At 54.4% G+C, this 25,189-nt stretch overlaps 1 protein-coding gene across 31 annotated transcripts in view; it reads right to left on the bottom strand.

Moving 5' to 3' along the window:
• The window catches only part of MACF1 (microtubule actin crosslinking factor 1), a 140,387-nt gene that overhangs the window by 8,127 nt on the left and 107,071 nt on the right, over positions 1-25,189 (bottom strand). For 10 of the 31 annotated variants that reach the window (XM_075173302.1, XM_075173318.1, XM_075173311.1 and 7 more), the window contains 38 exons: positions 24,975-25,145; positions 23,872-24,038; positions 22,958-23,117; positions 22,181-22,507; positions 21,433-21,517; positions 20,279-20,520; positions 19,916-20,122; positions 18,933-19,052; positions 17,733-17,840; positions 17,149-17,367; positions 16,357-16,560; positions 15,557-15,565; positions 14,237-14,468; positions 13,757-13,819; positions 13,279-13,505; positions 12,166-12,288; positions 11,971-12,072; positions 11,431-11,532; positions 11,151-11,324; positions 10,889-11,044; positions 10,529-10,726; positions 10,039-10,167; positions 9,552-9,725; positions 8,619-8,774; positions 8,275-8,481; positions 8,023-8,142; positions 7,622-7,791; positions 7,292-7,451; positions 6,407-6,601; positions 5,603-5,731; positions 5,379-5,522; positions 5,053-5,241; positions 4,614-4,731; positions 3,909-4,072; positions 2,559-2,721; positions 2,245-2,399; positions 1,917-1,991; positions 1,149-1,166 (listed from right to left, as the gene is read on the bottom strand). In XM_075173302.1, coding sequence (XP_075029403.1) covers positions 1,149-1,166; positions 1,917-1,991; positions 2,245-2,399; positions 2,559-2,721; positions 3,909-4,072; positions 4,614-4,731; positions 5,053-5,241; positions 5,379-5,522; positions 5,603-5,731; positions 6,407-6,601; positions 7,292-7,451; positions 7,622-7,791; positions 8,023-8,142; positions 8,275-8,481; positions 8,619-8,774; positions 9,552-9,725; positions 10,039-10,167; positions 10,529-10,726; positions 10,889-11,044; positions 11,151-11,324; positions 11,431-11,532; positions 11,971-12,072; positions 12,166-12,288; positions 13,279-13,505; positions 13,757-13,819; positions 14,237-14,468; positions 15,557-15,565; positions 16,357-16,560; positions 17,149-17,367; positions 17,733-17,840; positions 18,933-19,052; positions 19,916-20,122; positions 20,279-20,520; positions 21,433-21,517; positions 22,181-22,507; positions 22,958-23,117; positions 23,872-24,038; positions 24,975-25,145 — 5,862 coding nt within the window. Of the gene's footprint in view, positions 1-1,148; positions 1,167-1,916; positions 1,992-2,244; positions 2,400-2,558; positions 2,722-3,908; positions 4,073-4,613; positions 4,732-5,052; positions 5,242-5,378; positions 5,523-5,602; positions 5,732-6,406; positions 6,602-7,291; positions 7,452-7,621; positions 7,792-8,022; positions 8,143-8,274; positions 8,482-8,618; positions 8,775-9,551; positions 9,726-10,038; positions 10,168-10,528; positions 10,727-10,888; positions 11,045-11,150; positions 11,325-11,430; positions 11,533-11,970; positions 12,073-12,165; positions 12,289-13,278; positions 13,506-13,756; positions 13,820-13,853; positions 13,944-14,236; positions 14,469-15,556; positions 15,566-16,356; positions 16,561-17,148; positions 17,368-17,732; positions 17,841-18,932; positions 19,053-19,915; positions 20,123-20,278; positions 20,521-21,432; positions 21,518-22,180; positions 22,508-22,957; positions 23,118-23,871; positions 24,039-24,974; positions 25,146-25,189 lie in introns of those variants that run through there. The other 21 variants (XM_075173324.1, XM_075173325.1, XM_075173326.1 and 18 more) reach the window with 7 other exon arrangements.

The following is a 25,189-nucleotide window of genomic DNA, read 5'->3' as shown; positions in this document are numbered from 1 at the left end:
TCTCCGACCCTCCTTCCCGCGGGGACGTGGGACCCCGGACCGTGCGCTGGTGGGTCTCCCTGCTTGGGGGTCCTACCAAAACACGCTCGCCCCAGCGCCGCGGTGAAGGAGCTGCCGCAGCCGCGCTCGGCACGGCCGCAGTGCCCGCGGGCGGGGAGGAGGGCAGGGGAGCTGCCTTCCCTCTCTCCGGGCTCAACGTAAGGTGTTCTTCAAGAGCTAGTTCTGCACCAGGGAAAGCCAGGGACAAGTCAATTCTCATTTCCACTGCCACATTTACATTATTTTTCAGTTGCTGTTGAAAACTTTTCACTGTCTAAATTAAAGCCAGGACTCTCTTGGATCCATCCACTTTGGACATCCAAGCTTGTTTCTTTTTGGACATCTTTTTGGTAGGCCACCATCGTTTCACATGAAAAAAAATAAGCTTTTCTGTTGGAGCGGGGGCAGTGGGCACATGGTAACGACACGCGATGCTCCAGTCCCGTTCAAAGAAGAGCTCTGGCCCCTGAACCAGCTGGCACTCACGCACGCTGCACCGCTCGTCTCGGGTCACGACAGTGACGGGACACATGCAGGTTTTGTGAGCCTTGCTCCGGTTAGGAGTTACTCAGTGGGTGTAGCGGGGATGAGGGTTTAGTTATCGTTACCTACGGGATTAAAGGGGTGGACTCGGCATTCTCATTCCACAGTGATTGCGATCCGAACCCACCAGAGCCTGGTACAGCCCTCGCGCGGGGGGTTGTACCCCCAATTTCATCCGGGCTGGCCGTTCCCCGAAGGAGGGCCGTCCCGGGCACGAGCCCAGCAGTATCTCCGTGCTCCCCGCCGCAGGGTGCCGTGATTTGCCACTGGTTACCACCAACATCCCCAACGTATCCGAGAAAGGAGCCACGGAGAGAAAAATCTCTCCATTTTTGTCAAATCCTGCTTTTTCCATGAATTTTTCCCTTTTTTTCAGGCGGCCCTCCCAGCTCAGGCGCTCCCCTGTACCAGGCTCTGCTGAGCCGCGCTCACGGATCACATCCTCCCACAGCAACAAAGGACAGAGCAGCATCACGGACACACAAAGCTACGTTTGTTTAAAAAACAACAACAAAAAAAAAACCAAAACCAAGAGGTGAGAGACAGCATCGCAAGGCAAACTGTACCTGATTGCCGAGGAAGAACTATGGAGGGAGAAGAGTTGTGGAGGGAGAGGGGATGGGGCGGGGGAAGGAAAGTCGAGAGGAAGAGGAGGGGAAAGAAAAACAAGAAAAACATTTATGGGATTAACAGTGCAATAATCATGAAAACTGTTAACTGCAGGTAGTTGGGAATCTGTGGGGTTCACGCTGCTTGGGGGTAAGGTAGAGCCGGGGGCTGGTGCAGCCGGGGGGGGCGAGCGCTGCGGCTCGGCTCCTCCCGGCCGGAGCACCAGCCCTGAAGACAGCGGGCAGGAAAGCGGGCAGAGCCGGCTCGTTTCACCAGTTCACCTCGGTGAACGATTTGAAACATAAACAGCCAGCCCGTTACAAAGAGATTCTTTAAGGAAATTATTCTCCTTCTTCGGGAGCGAGCTAAGAAAAACACAGGCGTAAGGTACACTCATCCACGAGGAAAACTTCAAGGGCGGCTGCCGGCGGAGTGAATGCAGCGTTTCACGGGGCCGGCGGGCCGGCTGCCCCAGAACAGGGCCACTTTTATGCTCTCCCGATTCGGGGAACGCCCTGGGGCCGAGGACGGTGCTGGGCAAACACGGCTCAGCCACCTCCGCCGGGAGCTGGCGTGCCGGAGGACGAGGTCTCCGTCTCGCCCCGGGGAGCCCGGGGGGTCCCCCTGCGCCAGGCTGGGCACCCCGTTGGTGATCCCCCGCCCCGGGTGGGAAGGTGGAGCAGGATTTGTGCTGCCGGGGCAGCATTCGGCCCCCTCTGCCTTACCCGGTATTTGTTCTCGCCGATCTGCTCCACTTGAAATCTCTTGGCACACTTGCACTGGGCCACTTGCCTGGTGACCTGCCATCACCAACAAGAGAGGTAAGGGACCAGGGTTTTGGGAGTCTCCCCCAATACAAGGCACTGCTTGGATAACACACAGCCCTACGCAGCCTTTCCTTCACAAACACGGTAGGTACTGGTGGTACCAGCCAATTATTTTAGCTCAGCACCACCACAATCCTTTTTTTTCCTCCTCTTTGTCTTCCCCACTGCCAACCCGCAGCCTGAACCACCCCGCACCTCCGAGCACCCATCTCTTTTGGTGCTTTACCTCATCTTCGATCTTGTCGGCATCAGTGGTGGGGCGGTAGGCATCCTTGTTGGGATGGAGAGCAGCCACGAACTCATAGTAATCGATGTAGCCGTCGCCGTCACGGTCAAAGATGTCGGCCACCGCCGTCATCTCCAGCTTCGTGGTGGGGAATTCTGGAAGGAGAGAGAAATGAGCAACCGATGCAGGGACCTCACTCACAAGAACCGGGGATGTCGGAGCACGGTCTGCATCTCGGTCCTGGAGCAGGGACAACCTCTCGGCACACCAAGGTGGCCGTTTTCCGAGCTCGGTTCAGGCAGGCAAGGACTTACTAGAGGCCAGGATGCCATCGATAAACTCCTGCCGGGTGATCTTCCCATCTTGGTCTTTGTCGATGCGCCGGAAGAAGTCCATGACGCGGGATTTCTTGTGGTTCATCCAACGCATATACTTCTTCCTCCAGACATCGAAGTCGAAGTTTGCAAACTCCTTCAACTGGAAGGAAACCCGTGAGAGTCAGCGGGGGAAATCCCTGAAGGAGCAGCACCCCCGGCTCTACAGCACCCTAAAACACCAGCCTTCAGGTGAGCCCGTGCCCGAGCTCCCTGCCCGCCCTCCCGGGAAGGTTTATCTGGCTTTACCCAGACGACCCCCCGTTAACGAGGGGGCCGCTCAAATCGACTTTCCAGAACAGAAGGACACACAGCGTAGCCGACAGCCACCACGTGGACCGCGCGTCACGGAACCATGGACACGGGGTGCAGCATCCCCCACGGTGGTATACGTACACATAGGCAGAGATATCAGCTACTTGCACACAGACACACACACACCCCGGCTCTGCTCGGGCATTTGGGGATGCTTCCTCGCCCGGATTTTCGCCCAACGACTCGCCAGGCTCTGCCCGGGAGGAATACCCATGGCTGGCACCATTTCGGGCACGTCTCCCCTCTCCCTTTCCCTCTAAGCAGCCAAGAAGGGATTTCTTGCTCGTCTTGAGGTAAGAGAGCAGCTGGGGCACATCTCAGCTCTGCAAACCCCGGCCCCGGGCTCTGCCACCAGCTTCCGACGAGCCGCTCACCCTCCAATTTAAACTAACACCCTTTTTATCCCCCCTCAAAAGGACCCCCACGACCCCACCAGCTAAAGCAGCTCACAGCAAGGTAAGGCAACAATTTTTAGCACTTTTTCTGTTTGTTTTCTCTAAACGTTCTTGGAGTTAAAAGCAACAAAGAAAAAACATTAATACGTATAAACTGAACTGACCTACAGCAAAAGCAACAAAAAACAAAAACACTCACTTCTGGGCATAGCTGCTTTGTTAAGCATAAATAAAAACAAAAATTACATTAGATGTTTTGAAAAGATATAGACAGTATAATTGTTAAACTCATTACTAGGAGTAAAGCAGGCCTGGCTGTCATTACCTCTGCAGATACTGACTGCAGGGGCACAAAGCGGTTCATTAACGTGCAGTTAATTACAGAAGGTAGTTTTCAGCCTTAATATTTTAGGAGTTATTTTTCTCTTTTTCTTTCGGCATGTTCAGAAAGGCAGCAGTTACTGTCTGCAAGAGCTGGGCAATTCAAGAGGCAGCGCTAATTTAAAATACTTCTCGCACCTCTCCGGCGAGCAACCCCCGGCACCGCTCCCCCCCGCCCAGAGCAGCCGGTGGCCGTTACCTCCTCCAGTCTGTCCAGGGCGTCGTTGAGCTTCCGCTGCCGCTCCAGCGCCAGCAGCCAGACCTGCTGCCAGCGGGCCGAGAGCTGGTTAATCCGGGGGTTCTTTGTTTCCGACTGGGAGATAATGGGCATGCTGGGGGGGGCGGCTTGACTCAAGGATTTTCCTGGAAAAAGGGAGAAAAGGAGTTGTTTGAGGTGGTGTTGATGGGTTCAGCAAGTCTGCTGCTCTTTCCTGGACCGCTCAATGAAATACATTTTATTTTTTAAATAGAAAACCTCCCACGGCCTCGCTGGCTGCTCTCCGAAGGGACAGAGTGTCCCCAGGTAGGAGGATGGGGTGACGGACGGCTCTACACCCAACCCCCCCCCAGCGCTCCCTTTGCACTCCGGAATTCACAACAGACTCTGGCTTCAAGAAACACCATAAAAAAAGACCCCAAAACCTCATCACAAAGCAACTGCAGAGAGAAAGAGAAGAAGAGCAGTGGCAGCACGAGCTTCCCCAGGCGCAGCACACCCCGGCACGGGCATTTTGGCAAATGCCACCTGGATTTTCCCCTCCTGACAAGTTTCAACCGCCTTCCTGATGGCTGTCAATGCAGGATGCCTTGTTAATTGATAATCAAAGTTAATTAGTTTCCTATGCATTTCATTTCCTCCCATCGTAGCACGTTTCACCGAAAGCTGCGTATGGAGGAGACGTACTGTTGCTGCGGGACTTCTCGATGAAAGGCCCGTGGGGGGGCTCGGTAGCTTTCCTCTTGTACGTCTTCGTGACCCGGTCCACATCTGGCTGTTTCCGTGTCATCTCCTCCATAAAGGACTGTCAAAGTACAGAAGGGACAAGAGAGCCTTTGCAATTTCAAGATGTTTTCGGTCTCCTGCTGCTCCAGATCCTCGCTGGGACATGCCAAGCCCATAGAGGAGATGGGGGCTTGTGGTCAAGCTGGTGCCCAGCGCTGGCTCGGATCTGCAAACGCTGGAGTTCATCCCCTGGGCTGGCTTTGCTCCCAGGTGACAGCTCCGGTTGGGTCACACTCTGTTTTAACAGGGACTTCCAAGAGAAGTCAATGCCTTCTCCATGGAGGGGCAGGAACCCCCCCGCGCCCGCCCCTCTCCCGAGCGCTCGCCGCATTCGGCTCACCTGGTGTTCGGAGATGAGGGCTTTGACCTGATCAATATTTTGTGGCATGGGCTCCTGGTCCCGCTGGATCAGGGTTGTCTCAGCCCACTGGATCCAAGCCAGGAGCTCTTCCAGAAGCTCTGCATTCGCCACCAGCTCGGAAAGCGCAGACTCCAGTCTCTGCTGGTGCTGCTTCGCCCACGTGAGAACCTGTTGGAAACGCAGAGATGACCATTAGCCCAGGGTGGGAAACCAGGGCCAGGAACCAACACCACGTGGCCATCCCTGGTGGTGGTGTCCACCATCGCCTCTCACCACCGGCCTGGAGCAAAGCCTGGCGGACTCACCTCCTCGAACCTGGCTCGGATGATGGTGATCCAGTGTTTGATCGTGGTGATGCAGTCGGGATGGCAGGCGGCCAGGATGACCTCCCCCATGCCCACCGCCGCATTCACGTCCACTCTCTTCTCCTCTACTTTCTTCATGAACTCCTGAAAGGCCCAAATGAATTATTTTGCAATATTCTCCCCCATAAACTTTGCTCGGGCTGCGTTTCAGAGGTCCCCCCTACCTTGTGCGTGTCAATGAGGGACTGCAACGCCTCGGCGTCGTCGGGAAGCGCTCCCCGAAAGCGCAGGGACTGCTCTGCCTCCGAGAGCCACTCCAGCAGCATGTGCACGGCCGTCCTGAACTCCTCTGCCTGTGGCGACAAAAGCCCAGGCGTTAGCCCTCCCGCTCCCGAAACGGGCCGCTCAATTCACCGCTCAGAGCTGGAGAGACAAAGGGCTGAAAGGGACTTTAAAAACAAATAAAAAAAGGGGCAAAAAGCCTGGGTTTGTGCAGCACCCGCAGACGGGTCCCGCAGCGGCCGGGCACCTCCCTCCCCTCGGCATCAGCTGCACTGAAGAACTAAATATTTTTAAAAACAGCACAACCACCTGTATTCTGAGCAATTTGGCACCTGGGTAGTTTATTCTGTGAATTGCCTACTTGGCATAAAATCTAGTTAAGAGCCTTTGACCTTTTTTTTTTTTTAGCTTCAATCTAGGTCTCTCTCTTGCACTGGACATTAGCAAACACCGGCCCGGGCAGTCTCTGATCACTGCCCTATTCCTGCCGTGCACATCGGTGAGATCTTTCCATGCTCTCTTTTCAAATCAGCCTTTATCAGCTCTTCTGGGGGGAAAAGAGTAAGAAAATAACTGACACCGAGCCACTGCTTTGCAGTTCTCACTGGTAACTGCTGCTGAGCTGGGTGTCTGCTCGGCCAGGAGATCAGTCCCTGGGCAAAACCTCTTCTCTGAGGTTTGTGTTGACCTCCCGGCACAAACTTGTAGCCCCCCGCGACCGTTTCCACCCCTAGCCTTCTGCTCACCTGCTTCAAGGCCTGTTCCAGGCGGCTTTGTTTGGACACGGACAGCTTGCACACCGTGTCCCACCGGTTGCTCAGCTCCTGCAGCTGCACCTTCACCCAGGTTGTGTCGTCCCGGCTGTTCTCGATGAGCTCCCGGCCGGAGCGCTTGAGCACCTGGACCGTCCCCGTGCGCTTCCCCAGCTCCTTCTGGAAGACCTGGAGGGAGAGAGGGTGGAAGCCGAGCGGGGCCAGTCAGTCCCAGCGGGTTGTGGGGAATAAACCAGGGGACACTTCTGAAACAGTTTGCAAGGTGGGTTTTGCACCCACATCGGGGACCCATCACAAGGCGGTGCGGCGGAAGGGGGGCAGGCAGGGAGCCAGGCAGCGCAGGCAGCTCCTGAGCGTGTTTTGTGCACGTGGGCAGGAGCCCCAGCTTTCCGCCCTGGCAGGAGCGGCGGTGACCTGGAGCAGGCGAGCTCTAGCGCAGGAGCTCTGGCTGCAACGCAACGGCTGCCTTGAGTGGAAGCCCAAGCCCTGTCCGGGGATTTCAGCGTATGACCTAATCCAAACCCAGGAGCGCCAGTCTCCAAGACACGCTGGAGAGAACTGCCAAGACGAAAGTTTATACAGGACTATAAACTCAGCCACCTTTTCAAAACTAAATCCTCCACAGATCTGACTGAGACCATCTCAGAAGAATAGAGCTCCAGCTCCTGTAACCTACATAAAAGTTTCTTCCCACTTGTTCGCCCTGTTTTTGCCCTTCTTGTCCACCACAGCAAAGCAAAGCAGCGAGACACACAGCTCTGCAGCAAGGCACCGACTCTGCCTCCTCCGTTCGTTGGCTCTTGGGGAAGACAAGCCCCTGCTCATGTCCCAGAGAAGAGCTGGAAAAGGCGCTCGCACCTTGTGAGCATCCATCAGGTTCATGACCAGATCCAGGTCACCATGGACAGGCTGGTCTTCAGCTAACTGGGGTTCCACCTTGTAGAGCCAGTCCACCAAGGCCTGCAGCGCATCCATGAACTGGCCAGAGAACAAGAGGGCTTCTTCCAGCTTGTGCTGCCTGAAAAACAAACGTCCCCGTGAACTTCCATGAACAAACTCACCTCCTTTTGTCATGTCCCAGTGACCTCCTCCAACCACCCCATGAAATCGCCTCCCCTCCTCTGCTCTCCACTTCGATGAGTCCTCAGCAAACAAGTGCTGTTGGTGCAACGCTGGGGCTGGACTTACCTTTCCACAGATTTGCCGCACACCGTGTCCCACTTATCCCGGACTTCTCCCAGTAAATTGTCCAGCTTTTGAGTGTCATCTGGAAGCAAGGCTTTTTCTTTGAGGGCTCTGCCTGTCCTGATGGTGGTGTCGTAGACGGGCTGCTTCCCCCCCAGCGTCTTCTGGAACTCCTGGGAACCAGAAAGAAAATAAAACTGTTTCAGAAAGCTTGGCCTTGGCTTTCTGAAGATGCACGGTGCTTGTGAAGATCCCCAGCTGAACATTTTCCTTTACAGCAGCGGTAAGCGTGGACGTGCCTTTCCCCTGTCCTGCCGGCAGAGGAGAGGCTGCCTGCTCCCCGCCTCGACAAAGCACCCTTCCACCCAGCGTCCAGCACCGGTCTCGCTTTGGCGAAGCTCTACCTTGTGTTTGGAGAGCTGGAGCTTGATTTTGTCAGGATCATTGGAAATCTCCAGCTCTGAATCCAGGTGATTCTCTGCGTCCTCCAGCCAATCAATCAGTTTCTTCCAAGCTTCGTGGAACTGCAAAGAAACAGGAGTAAGTCTGAAACTTAACACTGGTGGTGTCCCCAGTCCCTTTCTGGTCTTGGGACCTCCTGTTCCCCAAGGTTGGCCATACTTTGGGGTCTGTCGCACCCTTCCCGTGTTTCTCACCTGCTTGGCTCGCTTCCTGGCATCATCAAGAGCCCGTCCCCGCTCCACTGAGCGCTGGACGACCTTCTCCCAGCGGGACTGGACGCTCACCAGCAGGTTCTTGATCAACACCACATCCTGCTTTTGACTGAGAAACTTCAGCTGGTTCCCGGTTTGATCCAGCTCGATGATCCGATCCCGATGAGCGTTCACCTCGTTGGCAAACACCTGCGAACGGCAAAGATGTCCTCTTATCTGTAAGGGAGCTGGACGCGCCTGCGAGCAGCCCGTGGGCGCAGGGAGATGAGGAGCCACCCTTGCTCCCTCCACCCCGGGGAGCCGTTGGGTGCTCACGGCACCCATACCTTGTGCTCGTCGATCTGGGCCAGCACGGCGTTGAGGATGAGGCTGGCCGGGGGTGCGATGTTCAGGCTCTGCTCGGCCAACGTGAGCCAGTTGATGAAGTCCTGGAGGGAGTTCTGGAAGTCCGTGGCCAGGGCCAGCGCCTCCTCCAGCTTCGCCTGCCGCAGCGGGGAGGGAGAAAGGGAGGGGGAAAAACACAACACGGAGGGTGAGAGCTCACGATCTGCGGTTTCACAGACAGAGGCAGCCTTTGTGTCGCTGCCGAAACGTCCCTCTAACAGGAACCTCATCGCCTCGGCCCGGGAACGCGACTTGTTTACCAAGGGGAGGGGGTTTCGGTGAAAGCCACCGCTTTCTTTCAAAACAAGAATCGCCCCTGAAAGGGGAGACCTTCATCAGCACACGAGCAGCTGCGTCACCCTCAGCTTCCCGAGAAAGGGACTGCCATGGGGGGAGCGGCTGGGGAAATGAGGTGGACGATATTTTGATGGTAACAGCTGCAGCACCGCAAATTTATTCTGGGCCGAGGCCACCGCGTCCCTTGTTTTATCTCATCACCGGCCAAAAGCCTAGGACGGAGTCAGCTCGGAGGAGGATTTGGCCTGCTGTCTCGCAGAGGATCAACAAAGCCTGCCTTTCAGAGCCGCGGGAGGTTTCTTCCCACCTCTCCTCTAAATTAACCCAAAATGCAATTTTACTCTCATTTTCTGTGTGATTTAACCAACTCTGATGACTATCTAGAAAAAAAAAAAAACAACAGCTTGACGCTCAGACATCTGAAAGACAAACTCAACCTGCGCAACCAAGACAGCTTGTCTTAAAAAAAAAAAACCCCAGCCCCCCTCTCCAGCCCTGACCGGCTCCATCCCTCCCGGGAAAGCAGAGCAGCAGAGCAGGGAGCAAGCGCCGTCATGGGGCATCTCCACCAACGCTACCTTCCTCTCCTCCATCTTGGTGCTGACCAGACACCACTTCTGCTCCAGCAGCGCTACGCTCTGCTCCGTCTTTGAGCCAGAGCCCGAGTCGTCGCGGTTCAGCAGCATCAGTCGTCCCTTGGCCAGCAGCTGGCTGTAGACGTCCTCCTTGGCTTTGAGCTGGCCGTACAGCTCCTGCAAGGGAGGCACCACCGAAGCGTTAGGTAAAGGAAGAGCTCGGAGAGGGGCCACGGCTTGCTGCAACTCAGGGTGATGAGAACATTGGGTTCAGGGCAAAGTGAGAGGAGTGTGTCACTTTGAGCGGAGAAAGGTGGTTAAAGCATCGTGATGCTTGTCTCAGGCATCGAGTGCAAAATTATCCGTAAGAAGAGACCCGAGAAGCACTCCTCCTCCCATCAGCTACAGAAGGGAGAAGTTTTGATGCTGATATTTGACAGACAGGAGCTTGCTGAATTGAAAGCATTAAAAATCTCTCCTAAGAAATTACCATGTGGGCATTGAGTTGTTCCCGGGCAGTTTCTGGCAGACCTCCTGTGGGTTTTGATGCCGACAATTGGCTCTCCATCCTCGTTAGCCACAGGAGGAAGTCCTCAATCTCACCATGGAAACCCTGGGCCTGTTCGGGAACATACAATCGGCCACGGATCAGATGACATCAGCCACCATTGATCATGCGCCAGGGTTAACGCTGTTTGCTTCAAAACCAGATAAAGAGGCAGAGCTGGATGCACCAGCGTGTTAAGGAAGGTTACAATGGCACCTCCTTAACCCCCCGGGTGTGCCTGGTCCCCGCCGTGCTTCTGGGCAGGCACCGAACCACTCCAGGACTAAGAGTTAAATGAAAAACTTGCATAAAAAAAATCCCAGCGTGTCTCTCTAACTCCTTCCCCCTTCACTTCCCCCCAAAGCCAAGGGGGAAGCGGACGCTCAGCAGCTCTCCGCGGCACAGGGGGGTACCCCCGACGCGTCTCCCCGACCTGCTGGAGCGTGGACTGCAGCTGCTGCTCCCTCTCCTCCGTCTTCTGCAGCACCGACTCCCAGCACGAGTTCAGCTTCTCCAGGCGGTTTCGCAAGCTGCTCGCATCGTCCCCTGCGCTCGACTCCAGGAGCTCGTTGCCCGCTTTGTTCACCGTCTCCACGGTCGCTTGGTGGGCCAGGACGTCGTTCTTCAGCACCTACATGAGACGTGGCGGGCAAACGTTGGACACCTCTCTCTCTAAAGCACCCTGTTAATTCCTGCGTGCTCTCATGGACTCGAATCAACTCCAAGCCTTCGTGAGAAATAAAATCCTGCAACGGGAATAGACTAAAAATGGACCTGGAGTGGGAGTACTCACATGGTGCTTCGCGAGTTCAACCTCGATGATTTTTGGGTCTCCATTGATGGGTTTTTGCGCGTCGAGCAGCTCCTCGGTGTGGGTCAGCCAGGCCATCAGCTCCGCCAACGCGTGCTGGAACTGGCCGAGTGCCAGGAGAGCGGCTTCTAACTTATGCTGGGCAAGGACGGGGAGGGAAAAGGAAAGTTTAAGTCAGGAAGGAGGGGGAGCATCCCAGCGAGTTTCAACCCTGCACTTGCGCGAGCCCAGATCTTCTCTCTACCTGTCTGTGAGCAATTTTCTCGCCCAAATTCTCCCAGAGATGTTTCAGCTCTGTCAGTGGTTCCTTTATGATGTCTCTGTCTGTCTCATCTGTAGCTTTTTTTAGCATCAGTTCACCTTGGTGATTAAGCTTTTCCATCTCAATCTGCTGCTGGTAAACCTCCATTTTAAACTCCTGCCAAAACAAGCAGGACGAAAACCAGAACAAAATGAATCACTGGAGTGCGAGCCCTGCGATGCAAAGCGAGCACCGGAGAACGGGTCCCACTCCGCCCGCGTACCTTCATCTCGTTCATTTGCTCCTTAACGGTGTTGAGGTCAGTGCCGACAGGAGACATGTTGCAGAGTTTGATCACGGCGTTGTCCAGCCAGTCAAACATGGCCTGAAAGGAGCGCAGACGCCGTTAGCAAAGGGAATGGCGACGCGTGCTCCCCCCGCCGCTGGTCGGGGAAACGGGGCTGGTGCCTCCATCACCCCGCAGCCACGAAACTTGTCTTTCGGGGCAGAGACGCCTGCTTGGCCAGCACACGCTTCTGCAAGCTCTTCCCTTCCCCTCTCCTGCTTCCAACAGGAGCAGCCAGGCTCCTCCTGCTGCTTTGTGCAGAAATGAAGAGAGATTTGGGAAGACAAAGGCAGTCAAGTATCTGCTCTTCCTTGGAGCTGGCTGTTGAGCTCAGGCTCTAACAGAGGCTGCAAACACTCACCCAGGAGACATCTCCCTGCTTTGCATTAGTGCAAATCCCAGTACAACTCCAGGGAGAGGACCCGCAGTGGAGTTCCCAAGGTCCACCCACCCCACACAAACAGCCCTGCCTCTTACTTGAAGCGTGTCTTGGTATTGCACAGCCGACTGCATGGCTTCTTCAAGCTTTTCAAGCCTCTCCTTCCATGTTTTGTTTAGATTTTCCCACGCGTTGTTCATCTGCGGAACATAAGATTGCCCACAAAATTCGTTAGGCTCTCCCACTTGCTCGTACCCGATTTTATCTGAAGGAGAGGCTGCTGGTTTCCCTACCTCATCAATGCTCTTTTTCACTTCTGGTTTCTCAGTTTCGCCACAGGCAAAAATTAAATCAGTTCCAAGGAGTCGGATGAACTCCAGCTCTTCATGCAAGCCATCCGTCTCCTCTTTAATAGTCTGCATATAACAGTGACAAAAGAAAAATGTTTCTTATTAAATGCTCTTCCAAAATTGCCCCACGAACAGGAGGGCTAAAGCACGGAGAGTCCTTCCTGCTCTGGTGCCCTCAGCCCGGCCGACAGCCTGACGCCAGACCCCAGGACGGGGTTACACCGCCAGCAGAGGCTGTCCTGCTCCCCAGCACTGCCACCAGCAGCCTGGTCCGCTCCCACCTCTGGCCACTGGGGCAACGCTGCCGCGGGCAGGGGTGGGGGGACTAAAATAAGAACATCTGTATTTAGCTCGACGTGTGCCTGAGCTGCCTGGCTGAAGACGTTGTTTACAAGAGATGTACTGTTTACAGGAGTATTTTGTCAATATAGGAATTAGGTTTTGAGACTGAAAAGTTGCAAACCAAAGTCAGAATGGTTATAAAAGGGAAATAGCAAGGACAAACTTAGCAAAGCGTAAAGAAACATCCCCGTTCCCCAAGTCAAGTCAAATCCACCTGAAGTGGATTTCACCACGTATTTGAAACAACCAAACACCACCACCCAAATCCAAGCCCATCCAGCTTTACAATTCTCTCCGGTCTAACCAAAATCTAAATATACACTTCCCACGCTAGACAGCGCTCAGATGCCTTCGACTCAGACTGGGAGCAGAACCGTGCAAACTTCCACATCACTCCAAACAAGTGGGCACACAACTCTGACCACACGCTTGATAAGCTTCCCAAAACAGTAGCAGATAAAGTGATTAAAGCATCATTTCCTTGTCTGGAAAGGGGGCGGTGGTGGTGGGGAGGGATATGTGAAATACACTTCTGGTTTTTTCCTTGCAGTTCCAAATTGCAGTGGAAATAACATTTCATAATCCAACTGCCTGCCTACAAAACTGTTGTACAGCCACTTTCTGGCCATGCTCATATCTAAGATCGACCCCAATTCAGCTTACAAGCTGGGTGCAGACAAGTTCCATACAGGGGTACAGTCTCACGGTCCTCACCTCTGCCGCTTCCACTTGCTGCTTGATGATGGAGGGGTCAATGCCTGGGCTCTCCAGGTCGTGAACGATGTCCTGCGTGTCTTTGATGGTAGTCAGGAGGGCTGCCATGTCGTACCAGAACTTCTCTGCAAGCTCCAGGACATCAAGGAACTTCATTTCACGTTCCTCCGCCCGAGCTTTGATGTCTTCCCAGAAGAAGACCATCTGATCCAACTTATCCTGGATTACTGAGGAAGGGAATGAAAACATTCAGTGAAGAAGGAAACCTTTCTACAACTCAAAAGCAGTTTGCAAACACTTTCCACTTAGAAATAGCCAACAGAATATTCAAATGGGAATTAAAGATGACCAGGACTATCAGAGCATTAACTCAGAGATACTGAGGGACATGAGAAACTCCAGCTTGCAGAAATAAAGCCTTTATTTAAGTGCAGGCAAGCTTAGGGCAAATTTGCCCACACACTCTCGTCCAACAAACCTCTGTTCTGGCCACCTCTAGCGTGAAGTCTACGCTCGCTCAGTCCATGAGCTGGCTGTTGAGCTGCCAAGAAAGGTGCCAATTAGTGCCAATCGTGTTGATGGGCCTTTTTGTGCTGGGAATGTTCCTTCCCTCCATTAGATGCTGAATCGACACCAACAGATCATTTCACAGGGGCCACCAACGGCTGCCACAAGAGACCAGCTCAGGGTGACGGCTCAGCTCGGCTGCGCTGAAACCTCTGCCTGAGCAGCCACAAATGCTTCTTTCTCCTCTGGCTGATACCACCCTGTCTGCTCCAGATGGAAGCAGGCACCAGATATCTGTGTGCAGAGGACTCAGCCTTCCTCCTAAGGCCAGGAGACCCTCTGAAATACACCCCTGGGTCATCAAAGTCTCCCCCACGGCGATGGAGCCATGGTTTGGGTGCTGGGCAGTGCCACCAGCCAGCACCTTCTGTTAAATCCACCCCGAGATTACCTTTCGCTGCCAGGTCCTTGTCCGTTCCCTGCGATCGCCCGATCAGCTCTTCCCCGCGGCGTTTCAGAGCCTCGAAGGAGGGCTGCAGCTTCTCCAGCTCCACCGTGGCGTTTTTGTTCTCGCTGATGCACTCCCGGATCTTATCGACCTCGGCGGGGATGAGGGGCGGCATGCGCAGGCGGGAGGAGAGGGTCTCCAGCGTCTCCAGCATGGGCTCGATCTTATCGTGGAACTGGAGAAGAACAAGTCCATTAGGGCAAAGCGAGATGAGGTTAAGCAACGCCGCATCGTTCCCTGCGTGTGTAACAGCCCTTAGCGCTGCACCCAGCGGCCTCTCGGAGAGGACAAACATTGCCTGCAACAGCAATTAAACCTGCAGCGTCCTGTTCACGCCTGCCTCTGCTTTCCTCTGCTGCCAGCAGCCCCAGGCTGCACCAGCTCAAGCCATACATCAGCCATACAGACTCACAGAGCCGGCAACTGTGAACCAAACATGGCAGATTCAACCCTACCAAATTCATATTTTCGACCGCTGTCCCGCTTCTCGCGGACGGCAAGCGTGGCAAGAAAACCCAATCCCGTTTGTTTGAGCATCTGCACAAAGACGCTGCTGGAAAAGCGCCCGTGTTTGGTGCTGATGGATATCTCCGCTCGGTGCAACGCCAGCAAGAAAACCACCCCGGCAGGGTCAGCGGGAGATGGTGGAAGGCTGCATGCACACGGGGAGGAGCGAGCTGCCACGGAGCTGGGGCTTCAACCAAAGCAGAACCAGAAAGCCAAGAGTGAGAGAGGAAGAGGGTCCAGCAGGGTTTATTATTATTATTATTTTTTAAAGAACAGTCAACTTTGGCCGTAAAGATCCCAAACCATCTCTGCTGGCGAGAAGGACAGCTCTGCATTCTGGCTGCCAGCTCAGGTCCCGCTCTGCAGGACCCCGGCGTTGGTGTTCGCCAAGCCCCAGGCTCTACCAGCAGAGAGGAGAGGGGCTCTCGGTGCAAAGTTGATCAGGAGCGCGCTGGCTCAGCCAACAAGCAGGAGCAAACCGGCTCAGCTAGAGCAGAAAGCTCCACGCATCAGCGTAAACCGCTCTGAAAGCAAAACCTCTGCTTTGCAAGAAGCATTCCCAGCGGAAGCTGCCACGGCTGAGACCAGGCGGCAACGCAACGAAAGCCATCTCAGAAAAGTGGTTTCAGGCCCCCAGAGTTAATTTTTAAGCACGTTCTGCTGAGCTGTGCATGGACCAGAAATAAAAGTCCGGGTGTAAAATAGAATCAGCCCAAAGAAAGAGTGTAAATGAACGTCTGTGGCGCTGGGGCTTACCTCCGTAATCTGCAATGGTGGGGCGCAGTCAACACAAGAATGAAATGGGACCATGTGGGGAGGACGGGCACAGGCAGCAACACACACAGATAACACATTCCACAATGGGAGTGAGAGATGAGACGGGAGGGGGGTGTGGGGGGAAAAACTCGGAGTTAATACAAGTGCAAACCAAGAGAAATGACTACACAATACAGGAATAAAAAAATAAACACCCAGACATGACAAAAACCAACTTGCTACGGTAACACGGGGTGAAATGAAACATAACGAGGGGTCAGAAACCCTCAGCAGCAGAAACTCTTCACCCCCTTTCCGGACTTTAGCACCTACAGTCTCTGCCCTTCCTTTCATATCCCTGCTCCTGCAGTCACTGCCCTTCTCTGGAGATGCCCAGACCCTGAAGGTGACCGTTAACCTTCCCAGACAAAGGATCCCGTGGCCGTTCACTGCACAGACAGCTTATCAGAAATTAAACTTATCTCTCCAAGCTCTTTCAAGAGGCTCTCCGGGCCCTTCCAACCTCGGGTGGATGCCAAAACAGCCCCTTTGAATGAGCATCATTATTGAGGTTGTAAAAATTTATTACCCTATTTACTATGTCAGGATTCAAACGCCTTCTCCCCTGCTTTCGCAGCCAGCGCTGAGCAGCAGGAAACTACCCTGGAGGTGTCTGACCACGTTGTGCCTTATAAAAGGTTTTACAATCGTAACACTCGGAATAAAACCGCATTTCAAAGCGCGTGGCTTCCCCAGGGGACTGCGATAAGAAGACTCGGCTCCTTCGCACCCCAGCGTACCTGGGTGGACTGCGAGACGGCTTCGTCGAGCGCGAGAGCCCGCTGGCACACCTCCTCCTTGATTTTGGCATACATGGCCTCAGCCGTCGAGTATTTTTTCTGCACCATCTCCCCTTCCTCGGGGTTGAGGTCCTTGAGCTGCGGTCCGATTTTCAGCAGCTTGTCAATATGAGGCTTATGTTCAGCAATGGACTCTCTCAGTTGCTAGGGAAGGGGAGGGGAAGACGTTTGTTTAGAAATCTATTGAAAGCCGCTGCCTATTTGTTTCATGCAACACTCCAAGAGCAGCGATCGTATCTGGTAGTGAACTCACACCGTGGATTTCTTGACCCAGCATCTGCCAAGCACATGGCACTCGGCTCTTCCTAACATGGCCACAGCTCTGCACGCGCCGGCACATCGCCCGGCACAGGTCCTTCCCCGGCACGGCCGGCTCCTGACCCTCCCCACAGCCCCACGGGGGACACCCACTGAGAAAATTCACTTTGCAGCTCTCTACCCTAAAAGCACAAAGCGATTTTCCCTGCCACAATCAGGCAGGAGATCCGAAGGCAGCCGGGCTCCCTTGGGTGCAAGCTGTATTTTAGCAAGAAGCGCTCCAATGTAACTAGTGATTTCCACATGGGACACTCACGGCACGCTTGTGTTACATAGGCAAGATCCCCAAAAAGAAGAGAATGAGGAAAAAATATCAGAAAAATTCAGAAAAAAGGTGCTCTCGCCCCTGCGAGCGCCGCGCCTTCGTTTAAGGTAGAGGAGCTGATGGTGCAGGAGATGCAAGCGTCCTCTTACCCTCATGTCCTCCTGCTGCTGCTTGAGCTGCTCGTGATCGATGGCCGGAGGGGGCAGCTGGGAGATGAGGGCTTGCGTCTCCTCGATCCACGGGTTCAGCTCCTCGTAGGTCTCCCAGAACTGGTTGACCAGGACCTGGGCGCGCTCCAAGCGAGCGTAGCGCTCCGAGTTGAGCTGGCTCACGGCTTCGTACTGTTGCACCAGAGATTCGGTTTTCTCCTAAAAAAAGGAGGGAGGAGAGTTATAGCAAGGGATGCAAAGGGGCCCAGGAATAGCGCCAGCTGCACGCTGCGAGCTGGAAGAGCAGGAGGTGCCTTTGGTGGCCTTCCACGTGCACAGGCTGTAATTCCAATTAAAGCAGTCTCAGAAATCTCCGCTGTCTCCCCCCCCCATCCCCAAACACTGCAATAAAAATATGCAATAAAAGAGAGTAATAAATGTAAAGAGATTTCTGCTAACGCTGGTGGGAATTACTAAAGATGGAGTAATTTTAAACTACTTCAGCCTGTGCAAGAGCTGATGAGCATTCGCGTCTCTCCCCTCTCTGTCTCCCCCATGGTGGTAAATAGCAGAGGGAGGCTCACCTGGAGAACAGCTTTTTGTTCCTCCCCGCACGTCCCGAAGATCTCATTGCGCTGGCTGAACAGTTCGTCCATAGAGTCTTTGTGCCGAATAATGTCGATGGAAAAAGCCTGCAGAAAGGAAACGTCCAAAGAAAGGAAAGAAATCAGAGCCGAGCCCAACCTCTCCCCCCAGCCCGTCCACGGGACCCTCCTGCCTGCACCAGCTGTAGCAGGCAGCAGAGCTCAGCGCGGCAGAGACCGCACAAAACTCAGCACAGGCGTCCTGCGGCACACTGAAAATCTGGCTGAAAATGCAGATTACTGCATGTTTTTCTCATGACTCATCTACATCAACCTCTCTCTATCAAAGGCCTGAAAACGGCTCTTGAAAGGAGGTATCAGTCAACTTCCACACCCAGGGTCCTCACCGGAGGAAAAGCTCCACCATCCATTCGTTAGAGAACGCGTTAACCCCCGAAACGATGCTCTCCAGAATTGCATCTACCAATAATCTTGCCATTCCCAAGGTCCACGCGATTAGCAGCGGGAAGCCAAGCTGAGCTCAGTTTAACTTAATGCTTGACGGTTCAGTCCCCCTCCCTTATAACAATTTTTCTTTTTTTTTTTTTTTTTTAAATCCAATAAGCCTGTACGCTGCTCTGATTGCCGAGGCTGGTAAGGGAAGAAAAGGGCCGTTTATTTAAAGTGCACGTTCTTTCAGGCATGAGCTCATCTCAAAGATATAAAAAACCCCAGCGTGTCTTTGTTCCACGTCTGGCTGCCGGGAGGGAAACGAGGAGTCCCCCACTGCAAGGAACAATGAGCAAAAAGCAAATGCAAAAGCACCCTCATTAATCAATATATACATTTCTCCAAACCCAAGACCTAGGCAGAGCTTGCTCCGGCGGCCCCAGGGAAAGCCTTCGGAAGGAGCGGCTCTCTCAAGCGGAGTCCAAGCAACGGCACCCACCCAGCCCTAAACGGCCGTGCAAAGGTTTCGGCTCCTGCAAATGGACAGGAGGCTTTTTCCTTCAGAAGCCCAACACTTCATTCCTCTAAATCCTCTTTCTTCCTCCTTTTTCGCTTCTACTTACCAAGGACAAGTGTTGCATCTCTCCTGGTGCCCTGGGCTCAGCGCTCCAAACCCCAGGGTACAGCTGCCCCCCCAACCCCAGCCCATCACCCCAACCGCATCCCCGGCCCCCCCTGCAGCGCACGAACCTTCTGCACCTGCAGCTGAGCCGTCGTCTGGTCTTGCTCCAGGCGGATGGGGCCGAGAGCCATCAGCTTCCGCTTGGTCTCAGCCACCCAGGCCAGCTCCGCGTCGGCCGCCTGCTCGTACTAGCACAGGGGAGAGGAGAGGGCAGCGCGGGTTAGCGACGGGCAGCAGGGATGGAGCACACGGCAAGTTGGGGACGGCGGGAGACATGGGGGGACCCCACGGGATGCGAGGGACGAACGCCTCACCCGGGCGTGCAGAGGCGGGGAGGAGAAGGGGACATTGGTGTGGGCACAGGTTTCTGACTCCACGCTCCCCTCCGAGAGGGGCGGCAGCCGCTGTCCCACGGCCAGCAGCTCCTGCAGCTGGTTTCGGAGCACGGAGCACCACTGCACCACAGGCGCTCAGCGCAGCAGAGCACGGTGGAGCAACCACCTCTCCCTACACCCTCCCTGCCCGCGGGGAAAGGGACGCCTCTATTTTACACGATCATTTTGCTCGCACGTTCAGCTTCGTGGAGTCAGCGCTCCAAGCCAGGGAGGGCAGTTATTCACAGCATTCCACAGCCTCCACTCCGTGCAGAAGAAGCCTTTTTTGAGAGGACCGTTCGCCTGGAGCAAATCCCCACGCTATCACAACAGGGGATGACGTTTTTCCAGGCTTGAAAGTCACCTGTCATCAGTTTTACACCATCTACTTCACCCACGCAAGCAAAAGCCAGCAGGCGGGATAACACGGCGCCGCCCCGGAGTTATCCTATGCAAACCACGCGCAACGGGACAGGTCAGGAACCAGCCCCGCTGCCGCACGCCGCTGGGGGGGCCAGTTCATTTCTTGGTGTTCCCAAGGGGCCTGGCCCTCCCGCCCGGCGGTGCTCGCTTTCCCTCCCGCCACCATTGCGCTGCACGAGCTGGAGCGGTGCCGAGCCGCTCGCTCCCACTCTGCCAAGAAACCCCGTCAGCCTCCGGCGGGGTCATTAAATTACCTGTTGAGACCTCTGAATGGCAGCATCGATTTCTTCCACCCTCTGCTTGATGGTGTCGCTGACCAGCTTGTAGCGCTCGTTGGTGTCCGACACGAGTTTATCCAGCCCTTCGCGGGCTCGCCAGGGAACCAGCTCCAAGAGAGCTCGGCTCACCTCGTTCACCGTGTCCAGGACAAGCCTGTGCTCCATCACCTCCTTCTTCAGCTCCTGTGGAAGGACCCATGGACACGTGTCCTTCTCAGTGCTCTGCAGCTGACGCCCCTCTCCAGCTCCTCCCCGGCCTCTCAAAAAAGCAAGCGAACCCCCGCCGGCTCCCACCCTTGTGTCCCCGTCCCCCCCGGGTGCTGCTCTGCCAGCCCCCACCTTCTGCCTCTGCTGGAACTGGGGTATCTGCTCGCCGGCGGGGGACTGTCCCCCGCTGGAAGCCAGCTCGTCCTCCACTTTGCTCATCCAGCCGGCGAGCTCCTCGTGCGTGGACTGGAACTTGGTGGCCAGCTGCCGAGCCTGCTCCAGCGTGCGCAGCGCCTTGGAGCTGGCGGCGGTGATGTCCGAATAGCGGGTCTTAATTCCGTCCAGCTTCTCCTGGATCAGCAACACCTCCTCCCCTGCGAGACAGCAGCGGGGGCAAATGATGCTGGGCTGGGGGGGCTGCAGGAGCCACCTGCCTTGTCCCCCCCATTTTAAATAGCTAATTTCAGTCGCACTTTTCTTTATATCAGTGCAACTTCAAAGCCTATTTTTACAGCCAGGAAGCCGCTCTTAGAGCTGACGTTTTCCACCGGCCAGCGTAACGTCCACCTCCTCCCTGGAATGGGATGGAAGCGTGCTGCGAAGCCTGGCTTTGCCACAAGCCCCAGAGCCACCACAACTCAGTTCTCAACTAACGTGTCACAGCTCCCAGAAAAAAGGTCCACTTCACTCTTTACTGCTATTTCCGAGAGGACAAGAAACTGCAAGCCAAATTCTTTGTAATCACTCTTCCTGCTACACGGCTCCCACAAGGACAGAGGTCGTACATCTGCTCCGAGCAGACCACATCTGAAGGAAATGCATCGCCCCGACCTTTCTTCCCACTCATAAACATAAACTCACACCCACGTGGCAACAGCAACAACTGCTCAGTATGGGAAAGCAATATTAGGAAAGGGCTGGGTGTATTTTTAACCTCTTTCCATGTGATTTAACAGCTGGATGCAATGAGAAAACCCTCCCTCGCGTTGCAGGGCGGCTCAGCGCTGAGCATCGCCACCCCGGCGGTGGGAATCACCCGCTCACGAAGCTGGGAGGTTGGTACTCGGGATTTACCAAGCTGGAACGCTTGTGGCTCGGCATCCAGGTCTGGATGCAAAACAGCTGCTTTGGGAGTATCCGAAAGGAAATTAAACCTGAGGGAGAACAACCTCCCCCAAACAACGTATTGCTGCAGAGCGTGGACTTCCCAGGGAAGACCACGCGGAGGATGGGGGGCTTCCCAGACCCCCCACATGGGCCAGAGCGCGCCCAGCTCTTCGTGTTACCTGTGGTTTGCTTCAGAAGAGCTTGCCCGTTTCTAATGGCTTGGTCCACGTTCTTCTTCCTGTTCACAATTTCCTCGTTCAAAGCCTGGAGAGAAAGGCAAATCGGGGTTACCCTTCTGCAGGCAGGTCCCCGCGTCCTGCCGGCCAGCGGTGGCCGGAGATGCCAACCACAGCACGAACTGCTCCTACCGAGCACGGGAAGGGTGGACAACAGATCTGATACTTGTCCAGTCAACCTTCTCCTGCTATGGGACTTACTGGGACTTCTGGGACCCAAAGGCTCAAATCTTAGAGCAAAGCCATCCCAACCCATTGGATATGCGTTACCGAAGAACTCGCCCTTGTATTAGACATAACCTCACTCTTGAAAAGAGCTTGCTCGCCCCCCGGGGAGCGGAAGCAGACGGCTTCCTCGGTGGCCAGCCTGGCTTGGAAAACCTACCAGGCTTTTCAAGCTCTCGTTCTGGGAAACAGCATCCAGCTTTCTAAAGGCACGGGGTGGCCAAGCTTGCTCAGACATTGTTCACAAAGCAAATGAATCATTTGAAGTTTCCCCCCTGGGAAACCCATTTTTGGGGCCACAATTATTGTTTTTAACACATGAAATCTCTTTACATTTCTGCAAGCCTAGAAGAGAACCAGCAGTGGAACAAGCTTTGCAAAATTAAAGTCAGACCAGAAACAAAAAATAAAACCAGATAAACGCAACAAAATAAACAACATAAACATGGAAGAAAATGGAAAATACCAGCTGGTCGGCATGCTGCTTCTGCAGGACGTCCCGTTTGTAATCCTTTACGGATACCGAGCCGAGCTTGTCCTCGACCTCAGCCAGCCAGTTGAGCACTTCCACCTCCTCCTCCCCAAAGAGCCTGGCGTTAGACAGCGCCTGATCCAGCAGCGCTGCCTTCCGGCAGCACCGGTCGTGGACCTCGCCGTAGCGGGTCTGCAGAGAGTCTAGCTTCTCTGCCAGCAGCCTGCGCTCGGCGGCACAGCTCAGGGAGGAGAGGGACTGCCCGACACCGACCGCCCGAGACACGTCGGCCGCGTGGCTCTCTATCTCTTCCTCTACAGCCTGAATGCCGGGAGGATAAAACGGACAACAGAAAGGAAAATGAGTGAAAAAATGGATTTAAAAAAAAAAAACAAACCAAACATAAAAGGGGAAACAGAAACAATGAATGCAACTGAAGGAATGAAGGAGACACAAAACCCACCCGTGAATGGGCAAACTGCATCAAAATAACACAGGTTTAAAAGAAACACAAGAACAGGAATGGTTTTTCTATCCAGAGCCAGATACATTCGCTGCAAGGTGCAAAGACATCAGCTTAATATTTACCCACGCCGGTGGGTTAGGGTTTGCAGCCTTCTCTGTAGATAAAGCAGCCCGGATAACTCCTGGATAACTCCTCCAATACTTTTTCGGGCCAAAAACCCCCTCGCCATGGCAGAAACAACCACCTGAACGGGACCCGATACCAACCACCTCCAGCGGCAGCTCCCGTTCACGCACGGGTCCTACCTTGTGCCGACTGATCTGCTGCTGGATTTTGGCAGTCTGGGTACCGATGGGCTCCGAGTTGGCCAGCTTCTTCTCCGTCACCGACAGCCAGTCCGACACGGGCTCCGTGGTTTCGTGGAACTGCTTTGCCAGGACCAAGATGTCCTCCAGCTGCTTCTGCCTATAGTAAGGACATAAGAAACCACTAAGGAGCAGCTCCCTCTCGGAGCCAGGCACGGGAAGCAGCTCCAAGTGATGGGAAGAGGGAACCGAAGCAAGGGCAATTGCAAAATAAGCTTTTTTCTGCAGCTGTGCCTTTGGGGTCCAGGTCACCCCCCGGGGAAGGCAGCAGAAAGGCTCCCCCATCGTGCTGCTGCTTTTCTTCCGATCCTATCACTATCTCAGAGATCCTCCAACGTGCTCAGCTTGTGGCTGGGCTCTTGGTGTTTCAGAGCTGCTGAGCTTCTGTTCAAAGACAGCCTGGCACCGGTACAAGTCCTAGATGGACAGTCCATCTAGTTAGCAGTGATTTACAACACTGGGAGGTCAAACCTGGCCCTCAGAAGTGACTTTATAACCTCAATATTAGCTTACGTAGCAACAAGCAACTCATAAACGAGACTCAGGCAGCAGAAAGGTGTCAACAGGATGTTGCCGCTAAAGCTAAACGTTAGCACTTAAAGGAATAAAAATAACATCCATCCCCTGCAGGGAATTTATTTAATCTGAGCTCTTCCCTGCCATTGTAAACCACCGCTATCAACTTCAGCTCCCAAACAGGCTTTGATTTCTCATGTTTTCCAGCTGTTTCCAGGATGTATCTGCACAGAAATCTCCGCCAGCTTCCCACGTGTTGTAACCCCAAGCTCCGGGACACCGTGAATTGCAGGACGAGCTGGTCCCGGGTTTTCGGCCGGCGGCACAGACCCCCTCACCTGCCGGCCGCCCGGCCCAGCAGCCCTGCCCAGCGGCGCTCCAGGCTCTCCAGCTGGCCGACGATCTTCTCCCGATCCGCGGGCTCGGCCGACTGCGCGATCCTCCCTCCCTCCGCTTGGATCATCTCAACGGTGGCTTTGCGATCGTCCAGGAGTCGCTGGAGCAGCTTTAGCATCAGCAGTGAAACAGAGGAGGATAAAAGTTACCAGATTGGATCAGCAGAACCTCTTCTAGCCCTCAGCGATAGCAAATCTCTAATTGTGGCTGAAAACCACCGTAAGCACGGGGCTGAGACCAAAGCCAGCCCAGTGGGACAGCCTCTGCCATCAAAACCAGTTCAAAAAAAAATAATAATAATATAATAATATGCTTGGTCAGCCCTGAAGTGGTCAGGCAGTTGGAGTAGACGATCACTGTAGCTCCCTTCCAACTGAAGTATTCTATTCTATTCTATTCTAAAAGAGATTCAAAGCACTTCTGTGCCAGAGAAGTTTTCAGAGGCTTCCCCATCACCGCCCCAAACTTATCAAGATCAAGTTTTTAACTCTCACTTTAAAAAAATTTCCTCTTCAAAGTCTCAATACATCGAACCAAGCCTCGGTAAGAATTAATTTCTAAAACATTTTACCACGACCACACTTGAACTTTCATCCACCTGCTCACAAGGGCAGGCGCCGATCCGGCTCTTATCTCTGCAAACACCGGCACGCCTCGGGTCGCTTTTACAGTTTGTACATTCATTTTGTCCAAATACCCAAACCTACAACACCAGCTTGCTCCTGACGCAGCAGAATTACCAGCACAAACAAAACCTAGGGCTGGAAAAACACGGCCGACCAGCAAAACCAGCAGCAAACTTCAAGAGGCAGTGGGACAATAAGGTAACGCTGGTGATTTAGACGATGGAGATAGCGAGTGTGGTCAAAGGAGCTGCCTGTTTATTACATTAGGATGTGGGGAACCCGGAGATCCGCCGTGAAAGAAGCAGGCTCGTGGACATCCCAGCTACGCCTGATCTGTTACAGCTGGACCCCCAAAATATTGTCTGTCTGTCCAGAGCTCCCACCCCCATTGAGCCAACCGCTGCCCTGTGCTCGCTCACCTTCTGCTCCTGGATCTGGGCTTTCACCACCTTGTACTCCGCCGAGGGAGGTTTCTGGTTGGAGATGAGCTCCTCGGTGTCCGCCAGCCAGCTCAGCAACGGCTCCAGCGCGTCCTGAAACTTCCCGCAGTGCAACAGGGCCTCTTGCAGCTGAGCAACTCTTTGGGCCACCTGCACCCCAAACACAACCCCACTGCATGGTCAGGCTGGTGATG

The sequence above is a fragment of the Calonectris borealis genome, chromosome 25 (genome assembly GCF_964195595.1).
Source record: "Calonectris borealis chromosome 25, bCalBor7.hap1.2, whole genome shotgun sequence".
Taxonomy (NCBI): Eukaryota; Metazoa; Chordata; class Aves; order Procellariiformes; family Procellariidae; genus Calonectris; species Calonectris borealis.
Note: the sequence above shows the minus strand (reverse complement) of the source record. Positions and strands in the feature narration are given on the sequence as shown.